Here is a 10801-nt window from a genome sequence, read left to right as displayed (position 1 = left end):
GTCAAGGCTCTCTTTTCTACCTCCTCCATGTACAGGTTGGCAACAATAGGAGAAACTGGAGACCCCATAGCACACCCATGTTTCTGCCTATAATATTGCTCCCCATATGTGAAGTAAGTTGACTGCAGGCACAGTTTCAAGAGTTGACACAGTTGTTCTGTGGAAAGCGTGGTCCTACTGCTCAGAGTGGTGTCTGAATTTAATCTTAAACTGACCTAAACTGATGTTAATACTTTGTAGCACCGCCTTTTGCTGCAGTTCCAGCTGCAAGTCTCTTGGGGTATGTCTCTATCAGTTTTGCACATGGAGAGACTGAAATTCTTGCCCTTTCTTCCTGCAAAACAGCTCGAGCTCAGTGAGGTAGGATGGAGAGCGTTTGTGAACAGCAGTCTTCAGTTCTTTCCACAGATTCTCGATTGGATTCAGGTCTGGACTTTGACTTGGCCATTCCAACACCTGGATCAGTTTATTTGTGAACCATTCCATTGTAGATTTGGCTTTATGTTTTGATCATTGTCTTGTTGGAAGATAAATCTCCGTCCCAGTCTCAGGTCTCTTGCAGACTCAAACAGGTTTTCTTCCAGAATGGTCCTGTATTTGGCCCCATCCATCTTCCCATCAATTCTGACCATCTTCCCTGTCCCTGCTGACGAAAAGCATGCCCAAACCATGATGCTGCCACCACCATGTTTGACAGTGGGGATGGTGTGTTCAGGGTGATGAGCTGTGTTGATTTTACGCAAAACATATTGTTTTGCATTGTGGCCAAACAGTTGGATTTTGGTTTCATCTATCAGAGCACCTTCTTCCACATGTTTGGTGTGTCTCCCAGGTGCTTGTGGCAAACTTTAAATGACACTTTTTATGGATATCTTTGAGAAATGGCTTTCTTCTTGCCACTCTTCCATAAAAGCCAGATTTGTGCAGTGTACGACTGATTGTTGTCCTATGGACAGACTCTCCCACCTCAGCTATAGATCTCTGCAGTTCATCCAGAGTGATCATGGGCCTCTTGGCTGCATCTCTGATCAGTCTTCTCCTTGTTCGAGATGAAATTTTAGAGGGACGGCTGGGTCTTGGTAGATTTGCAGTGGTCTGATACTCCTTCCATTTCAATATGATTGCTTGCACAGTGCTCCTTGGGATGTTTAAAGCTTGGGAAATCGTTTTGTATCCAAATCCGGCTTTAAACTTCTCCACAACAGTATCTCGGACCTGCCTGGTGTGTTCCTTGGTCTTCATGATGCTCTCTGTACTTTGAACAGAACCCTGAAACTATCACAGAGGAGGTGCATTTAAACGGAGACTTGATTACACACAGGTGGATTCTATTTATCATCATCAGTCATTTGGGACAACATTGGATTATTCATAGATCCTCACTGAACTTCTGGAGTGAGTTTGCTGCACTGAAAGTAAAGGGGCCGAATAATATTGCACGCCCCACTTTTCAGTTTTTTATTTGATAAAAAAGTTTGACACATCCAATATATTTCATTCCACTTCACGCTTGTGTCCCACTTGTTGTTGATTCTTCACAAAAAATTAAAATTTTATATCTTTATGCTTGAAGCCTGAAATGTGGCAAAACGTTGAAAAGTTCAAGGGGGACGAATACTTCCGCAAGGCACTGTATGCTGACAATACACAGCTTCTTGTTATTTATACAAAGTTTTATTATGAAATATCTACCCTCTGGGTCTGTAACTTTGTCTAGTACTGTAAAATTAACATTTTTGCATATCAATATTGCCACTCCTTTTTGTCTTGAGTTATAGCAGGCACAAAACACATCAGGGAACTCAAGTGATTTAAGATCATCTGCAGTTGTAATAGATTTACGAGTCTCTTGTAAAAAGACAACATCTGCCTGTAATCTTTTAAGCTGGTTTAAAATTCCTAATCTTTTTTGTTGAGTACTGGTTCCATTGACATTCCAAGTCACAAACCTTAATGTGCCCATAGTTGTGCGTGAGTAGCTAAAGTTGACCAGCGCATGTCATTGTAAGTCCAGTCTTAAAACTGGACAATGCGTCAGCCTCATGGACTGGAAGTTGGTTCCACAAGAGAGGAGCCTGATAACTGAAAAATCTTCCTCCCATTCTGCTTTTGGAAACTAGAAATTGCAAGTAAACCTGCAGTCTGAGAGCCAAATGCTCTGTTAGGTAAATATGGAACAATAAGATCTGTAATATAAGATGGAGCTAGGTTGTTGAGAGCTTTGTAGGTTAGACGTAATATTTTGAATTCTATTTTGGATTTGACAAGGAGCCAATGGAGAGAAACTAAAACTGGAGAGATATGATTTCTCCTACAGTTAAGACTCTGGCAGCAGCATTTTGGATCAACTGACGACTTTTTAAAAAAGTATTTGGGCACCCAGATAATAAACCATTGCAATAGTCCAGCCTAGATGTGACAAATGCATGAACCAGTTTTTCTGTATAATTTTTAGATATTTCTAATTTTAGTGATGTTGCGCAGGTGGAAGAAGGCAGTTCTATTAACTTTTTTAATGTGGGGGATAAAAAACATGTCCTGATCAAAAATAACACCAAGATTTTTAACATTAGAGCTGGAGGTCAGATTAATGCCATCTAAGGAGGGAGAAAGACTGAAAAAATTATTCTTAAGATGCTCATGTCCAAAAACTAAAACCTCAATCTTATCTGTATTCAAAAGCAGAAAAGAGCCTCTGTCCCCTGGTGGATCTCGGAGAGTGGGGGTGCCTATTGGGGTCAGTGGGGGAGCTGGTCCCCTGGGGGGGCATTGCCACCTCAGTTCACCTCCCCATCCCAACGTCCTCCTCCGCCCACTCCACCACACCACCACTCAAACAGGGTTTTGGGGTTCAGGTGCTCTACTGAGCTACGGGGAGAATCATCCATCTCCGTGGCTGGTGGGGTCCTGGGCCCTAATTTTAATATACAACCTAGACACTCACTTATAACACTCTCACGACACATGCATATATAGGATCTGGAGTGGGCACATGATCGCACTTAGGTGGTGGGATGTACTACCATTTCCACCTCCCCGGACCTGTGCCCACTCTCATATGTAGCATGTAGACATTTAGGGTTCTGGGCAGAGATGAGGGGTGAACGGGCGCCGCCTGCTCTCTGGGCAAGAGGTGGGTCTGTGCCGGTCGCCACCTCATCCCCCCATTTTAAATGCACTGTATAACAACATGCATCAACACCATATTCGAGTGGGAGGAGGAGGAAGTGGGTCTGTTCATAATTTATTTATGCATATATAGATTTAGTTTTTAATTTTTATTTTTCCCTTTCACAAACACCTCCTTTCTCCGTGTGACACTAGGGGTCGGGGATGGAGGAAGGGGGGGGGGGCGCATTGTTGGGGTCTGGGCTGTGGGTGGGCTTTGGGCCTTGGGGGCGGTCAGTGATGGGGCCGGTGCTTCGGTTCCTCCTGGGCTGTTCCGATTCTTTTAATCTAGGTTCCTGGTTGCGATGGCCGGCACTTTGACCGGGGTGGCTGCCGGCTTTCGGCGGGGGGTCGGCTATGGTAGTGTACGTGTGGTCATTGGTGGTGTAGGGTGGCGGTTGGGGGCGTGGCTTCGCCTCATCCGGGCACTGGCTGGTCTTCCTGTGCGGCATTTGCAGTGGGGGTGCTGTGTGTGTGGGGGGGTGCATGGGTGGCGTGCTGGGGCGTCTCCGGGTCTATGGTGCGGAGCTCTTGATGTGAGAGCCGGCCCTCCTCAGCTGCGGCTCCCTGCTGCTCTGCCCCTTGGGCTGGGGCCGGCCTGTGGTCGCTGTCAGGTAGATGGTGCATGCGGTCGGCCCAACAGAGATTCTGTTGGGCTATCTGTGTGTGCCTGTTGATTGCTCAGGTTGGGTTTTTGGTGGTCCCCCCTCTCTTGGATCAATTTGGGCCCCACGTTTGGTGTGGGGCCCACTCCCCCCGATCGTGCCCCCCTTTGGCGGGAGACCCCCTTGCCACCGGTGCATTGGTGGCTCTCGGTGTCTGGGCTGGGTGGTGGGGTGCACGTCGGTCCGCCCTGGTTGCTGCCTGGCGGGGCCTGGGTGCCCTGGCTCTGTTGGGGCTCTGCTGGGGGTGGTATGGCCTCGGGGCTTGGGGCTCGGTGTCCATGGCCGGATCTACTTGGGGGGGGCATGGGTCGCCGGCCGGACCTGTGGGCTCGTCGCTGCAGCTTCCTGGAGGCTCTGCATTGTGGTGGCTGGGGTCACCCGGTTCTTTCCTCTGCTCCTCTCTGGGGGGGTGCGGTTCTCCCTGTTGGGAGACTCTTGGGGCTCCGGGCCTGTGGGCCGCTGTGTGTCTGTGGCTCCGGTCCTCCCTATGTTGCCATTGTGTCCTGGGGGGGCGGGTCTGTGGGCCCCCGCATCCACTATTGGGCATTCTTTTGGAGAAATCTGGTGGTGGCGGGCGTGCTTGCGCGGGTGTTTGGATTCAGGTGCTTTGGCAGATGCACGCTAGGTTGGGTAGTGGTGGAAGCTAGATGATTCCTTGTGCGATGTCGAATGTTTCATGGTGATATTGTGGGTGGCATTGTGCTGTGCATGTTGTTTTGTCATGGTGGTCTCTCGTCTTATCTTCTTCTCTTTTATTATTTATTTATTCTTCTTTCTTCTCTTTCTTTAAAAAAAAATAAAATAAAAATTGAGCGATGATAAGTTCATTGAAACACTTCACAATGTTTCTACACTTAAACTGAGCTCAAAAGAAAAAAAAAAAAAAAGCAGAAAATTTAGTCATCCAGGTTTTTATGTCTGAACTTTTTTCTAAACAAGCTTCAGTGCTTCGGAACAGCTTCATTTAACCATCACTACCTTTAACCTTTCTCTGATTGATGGACAGCTGCTTATGCAGTGCTGATATCTTTTTGTCTTGACATTGAGTTGAGACACCAGAATGCTGCAGAGGAGCAACAAACCATCTTATGTTCTGTAGGAGCTCACACTTAATGATGCTCAGTTACTCTTAACTTTGTAAGGAAGCAGTAAGAGTGAACTGCATATTTTATAAAGTATCTCAGTGTTTGGGCTTAGATTGTAAACAGGGGTGTCAGAGGGGGGAAAAAATTTAAAACATTTATAACTTAAACTTATAACTTAAATTTAAAACTTTTTATAACTTAACTTAAAATTCAAAACTTATTTCACGCCAATGACCAATTTGAGTGAATACATAAACTCCAGTCAGATACCAGATATATTTTCTTGGCTGCAGGTCCCTCAAGGGTTTCATTGGTCTCGCTTTTCCGCAACAACATACAATATTATGGAAATTTCTATTTTTTTTTCTTCAAAACATGGCCAACAATCACAAGAAGTATGTACCAATAAAATATGCTCAGTGTTACCAAAAATGAAAGGCAATAAAAATATTGAACTTTTAATATATTACCTTAAGGACCAGTCAAGATTTTAACAAGGGTCATTATTGGACCTCAGGCCTTGAGTTTGACGTGGTATAATATATCACGTGTAGTTGTATTCATTTTATTTAAGCCCTTGTAAAAGGTATTTCTACTATGCTCTGACACATAAACTCTTCAGATTAAAATAAAGTACACATTGGGTCAGTTTAAGTCATTAAGGAGCAAGATTCTGTAATCTCGAGATTAAGAAGTAAAAAAAGGGTTGTAAGATCAATCAACCATATAGATGACAACAAAACAGGTTAAATCATGTCATCTAGACCAGTTTCAAGTGAGAAACGTTTTGCCCCCCATCCGAAGGACTTCATCAGTCTGCGGCTTTGGTTGTCCTCAGGTTGTTTCTGTGAGTAGCAAGTTGGCCATCTGGCCTAAAACATTTGATTGTTGTACATGATGATTTGGATGGGTGTGTTCTGCACATGTTAAAAACCTACTTCTGAGATTCCAATGGGAGGTTGACTTGAAACACAGCAATAAAGGCTACATATGGGACAGATCTGGTTGGCATGCCTCAGACTGATGAAGTCCTCTGAATGGGGGACAAAATGTTTCTAACTTAAAGAAACTGGTCCAGATTACATGATTAAATTTTTTTGTTATTAAGAAGTAACAAACCAGCCATAAGGGAGCACAAGCCAGTGTATTTCTTGTGTTGGTTCCAATCCCGGGTAAATGGTGAGGGTTGTGGCAGAAAGAGCATCTGATGTAAAACACTTTTGCCAAAACTATAATGTGAGTTCATCAAAGCAAAACCATACAGGATTGGTCGAGGCCTGGGTTAACAAAGACTGCCACCGGTGCTGTTGACAAACAGAGTGCTGGCGGAAATTGTGCTACTGTTAGTCGAAGACCACGAGGAAGGAATCGTGTCAGGAGACAGAGGGAGAAGAGGAAAGTCAAGAATGTTAGACTGATGTTTGCAAATCTAAATGTGGGGACAATGACAGGCAAAGGTAGAGAGCTGGCTGACATGATGCAGAGAAAAAAGGTAGATGTTTTATGTGTTCAAGAGACCAAGTGGAAGGGCAGCAAGGCTCGCAGCATTGGAGCAGGGTTTAAACTGTTTTACCATGGTTTGGATAGAAAGAGAAATGGAGTAGGGGTGGTCCTGAAGGAGAAGTTGGCAGAGAATGTAGTAGAGGTGAAAAGAGTGTCAGATAGTGTGATGTGTCTGAAGGTAGAAGTAGAAGGTCTGATGATAAACATTGTCAATGGTTATGTGATGAAGAAGAGAAAGATACATTTTGGAAGGATCTGGATGAAGTGCTAGAGAACATTCCCATGGAGTAAAGAGTGGTGATCGGAGCACACCTGAATGGACATGTTGGTGAAGGAAACAGAGGGGTGAGGAAGTGAAGGGTAGGTGTGCTGTCAAGGAAAGAAACCAGGAAGGACAGATGGAGGTAGATTTTGTGAAAAGAATAGAAATGGCTATAGTCAACACCTGTTTCCAAAAGAGGGAGGAACATAGAATGACCTATAAGAGTGGAGGAAGGAGTATGTAGGTAGACTACATTCTGTTTACAAGAGGAAACCTGAAGGAGATTGGAGACAGTAAGGTTGTGGGAGGGGAGAGCGGGGAGAGCATCATGTCAGCCAGACAGCATACATACACAGTCTATGACTTTTAACATTCTATGACTGTTGTTGTGAAGAAGAGAAAAAGAGTAAAATCAAAGAAGAAGACCAAATGGTGGAAGCTGAGAAAAGAATAATGTTGTGATAAATTCAGAGAGGAGCTGTTAAAGGCTCTGGATGGTAAGATAGAGATTCCAAATGACTGGACTGCTACAGTAAAAATAATTAGAGACAGGTAGGAAGTACTTGGTGTGTCATCTGGACAGAGAATTGATGATAAGGAAAGCTGGTGGTGGAATAGTGAAATGCAGGAAGCCGTTCAAAGAAAGAGTTTAGCCAAGAATAAATTTGACAGTGAAAGAACTGAAGAGAGGAGCCAGGAATATAAAGAGATGGAATGAGCAAAGAGGGAGGTGGGAAAGCAGAAGGTGTGTGATGAGTTGTATGAGAGACTGGACACTAAAGAGGGTGAGAGGGACTTGTACCGATTGGCAATACAGAGGGATCAGGCTGGAAAGGATGTGCAGCAGGTTAGGCTTGTTAAAAAAAGGAATGGTAATATTCTACAAGTGAGGAGAGTTCGATGGGAGGATGGAAGGTGTACTTTGAGGAGTTAATTAATGAAAAGCATGAAAGAGAAAGAAGAGTAAAGGTCATAGAAACTATGGACCAGGAAGTAGGAAAGATTAGTGAGGGTGAAGTCTGGAAAGCTCTGAAAAGAATGAAGAAGAAGAAGGCAGTAGGACCTGATGACATACAAGTGGAGGTTTGGAAATGTCTTGGAGAGATAGCAGTGAGGTTTTTGACTCAAATATGCCATTGCGGGTGAGAAAATGCTTGAGGAATGGAGGAGAAGTGTGCTGGTGCCTATTTTTAAGAGCAAGGGTGATGTACAGAGTTTTAGAAACTACAGGGGAATTAAGTTGATGAGCCACATGATGAAGATCTGGGAGAGAGTTGTGGAAGCTAGACTTAGACGAGAGGTGACTTTTTGTGAGCAGCAGTATGGTTTCATGCAGAGAAAGAGCACCACAGATGCCATCTATGCTTTGAGGATGTTGATGAAGAAGTACATAGGATCAGAAAGAACTCCATTGTGTCTTTGTGGATTTAGAAAAACATATGATAGGGTGCCGAGGGAAGAGGTGTGGTATTGCATGAGGAAATCTGGAGTGGCAGAGAAGTATGTTAGACTGGTACCGGACATGTATAAGGACAGCAGGACAGTGGTGAGATGTGCTGTAGGAGTGACAGATAGCTTCAAGGTGGAGGTGGGATTGAATCAAGGATCGGCTCTGAGCCCCTTCTTGTTTGCTTTGGTAATGGACCAACTAACAGATGAGGTCAGGCAGGAATCCCCGTGGACTATGATGTTTGCAGATGACATTGTGATCTGTGGTGAGAACAGGGAACAGGTGGAAGAGAACTTGGAGAGGTGGAGGTAAGCATTTGAAAGAGGAGGAATGAAAGTCAGCCGTAGTAAGACAGAGTACGTGTGTGAATGAGAGGGAGGAGGTGGAACAGTGAGACTACAAGGAGCAGAGGTCACAAAGGTGCAGGACTTCAAGTGCTTGCAGCCCACTGTCCAGGAAAATGGGGTGTATGGTAAAGAGATGAAGACGAGAGTCCAAGCAGGATGGAGTGGATGGAGAAAGGTTTCAGGAATGATTTGTGACAAAAGGGTGTCAGCAAAGGTCAAAGGAAAAGTTTACAAGAAAGTGGTGAGACCAGCTATGTTGTATGGTCTGAAGACAGAGACATGGGCAAAAAGACAGGAGAAAGAACTGGAAGTGGCAGAAATGAAGATGTTGAGGTTCTCTTTAGGAGTGACAAGGATGGATAAATTAGGAATTAGATCAGAGGTACAGCACAGGTTGAACAACTGGGAGACAAAGTTAGAGAGGCCAGACTGAGATGGTTTGGACATGTCTAGAGGAGGGACAGTTGGTATATTGGTAGAAGGATGTTAGAAATGCAGCTGCCTGGAAAAAGACAAAGAGGAGCTATATGGATGCAGTTAGAGAAAACATGGAGGTAGTTGGAGTGAGGACAGACGATGCAGAGGACAGAGTGAGGTGGAGGATGACTCGCTGTGGAGACTTACCACTTTTATTGTCTGTCCAAACAAGTCTCACTTGTAAATGAGTCTTTGAGGCTCAATGTGACTTATCTGTTTAAATAAAAGTTGAATGAATGAATGAATTAAACTTCCCCCTGATGTTGACATACTTTGTTATGCAGTGCAAGTCTCCAAAACAAAACTCCCCCACAGCAGAACAGGTTAAGGTTTGACTATTTTAATGAAAGCAGAAGAATATATCTAAACTTACCAGGAAGAAGCTGCAAATTTCTTCTTTGGTAAACTTTCCATCATCTCTGGTTTTGCTAGCTGTTCAGCTTTTCTTTAATTCTTATTATTTTTCAGCTTCTTCAATGTCGTCGTTGGAATCGCAGACCCTCAGCTTCTCATCCCACCGCCTTTCTGTAACGGTGCCCAACTGGAGAAGAAGAATGAGGATGAGGAGGATCTGATTAGCTTCTTCAGTTTGTTTTAAAGACTGTCAGGATTGTGGTATAATATGCACAAATGTGGAAGTTTACATTCTTAGGAGCTTTCCTTGGTGAAAATGAGTCTCTAAATGAGCTGAAAGTTGATAAAATCTGTGACTCCAGTAAACCAGTTAAATCTAACATATTATTCATGTGGGTGTTGATTTTTATGCTGGTGTGCAGCTGAAATGTCTGGATTTAGATCCTGCAAGAACTTTGTTGTCATAAAGCAAAACACTTTTTTCATTTATCCAACCTTTATTTATAGAGGTTAATCCCACTGAGCCTCGGGGACTCATTTATGATTGTGGTTATTATTAAAACTCTTTGTATTTATCATACACGAACAGAATCAGATCCAAAATGTTTTATTCTACATTAAAGCTCATCCTAGAGTTTCAGCTTGAGCCCAGTAAAATGGGAGTTTTAGCCTCAATGAATCTTTCTTTGACCCACGGTTCAGTTGAACAGAACCAAAACAAAGATGGAAATCAATGACTAACTGATATGTGACTAGTTTAATGTCAGGCCTAATAAGGTGTCCAACTTCCATGTTGCAGCATCTAGGTGTAAAAAAAAAAGGTCAATATTTAAAAATTTGTTGCCAAGTCAAAATCCAACATGGCCCCCACCATACTGATTATTTGTGAACCCTTTATAATTTTCTATATTTCTGCATAAATATGAGCTAAAACATCAAATTTTCACACAAGTCCTAAAAGTAGATCAAGAGAACCCATAAAGAAATTAGACAAAAATATTATACTAATATATTACATATTTGTGATAACAAATGTATGTGAACCTTTGCTTTCAGTATCTTGTCTGACACCCCCCTATTTTTCTAGAACCATTCTTTGGTAAAACCACTTGTGTTCTGAGGGTCACTGTGTTGCTACATGAACCACCTTCTCCTCTGAGATTCAGTTCATGGACAGATGTTCTGATATTTTCCTTTGAAAACTTTGCTGATATAATTCAGAATTCATTGTTCCATCAATGATGGCAAGCCATCCTGGCCCAGATGCAGCAGAACAGGCCCAAACCATGATACTGCCACCACCATGTTTCACAGATGGGATAAGGTTCTTATGCAGGAATGTGTTTTTACTTTCTCCAAATATAACTTTTCATTTAAACCAAACAGTTCCTTTTTGGTCTCATCCATCCACAAAACATTCTTCCAACAGTCTTCTGGCTTGTCCACATGATGTTTAGCAAACTGCAGACGAGCAGGGACATATTTTTGGA

General features: G+C 43.4%; 1 protein-coding gene across 1 annotated transcript in view; it reads left to right on the top strand.

Moving 5' to 3' along the window:
* LOC119408316 (ependymin-like) overlaps window positions 1-9555 on the top strand; it is a 10639-nt gene extending 1084 nt beyond the window's left edge. Inside the window, exon 6 of the mRNA XM_037675117.1 lies at window positions 9426-9555. Within this exon, the coding sequence (XP_037531045.1) occupies window positions 9426-9555 (130 nt within the window). The remainder of the gene's footprint in view (window positions 1-9425) is intronic.
* The last annotated feature ends 1246 nt before the right edge of the window (window positions 9556-10801 follow it).

Source organism: Nematolebias whitei, chromosome 1 (genome assembly GCF_014905685.2).
Source record: "Nematolebias whitei isolate Nwh7 chromosome 1, NemWhi1, whole genome shotgun sequence".
Taxonomy (NCBI): domain Eukaryota; kingdom Metazoa; phylum Chordata; class Actinopteri; order Cyprinodontiformes; family Rivulidae; genus Nematolebias; species Nematolebias whitei.
Note: the sequence above shows the minus strand (reverse complement) of the source record. Positions and strands in the feature narration are given on the sequence as shown.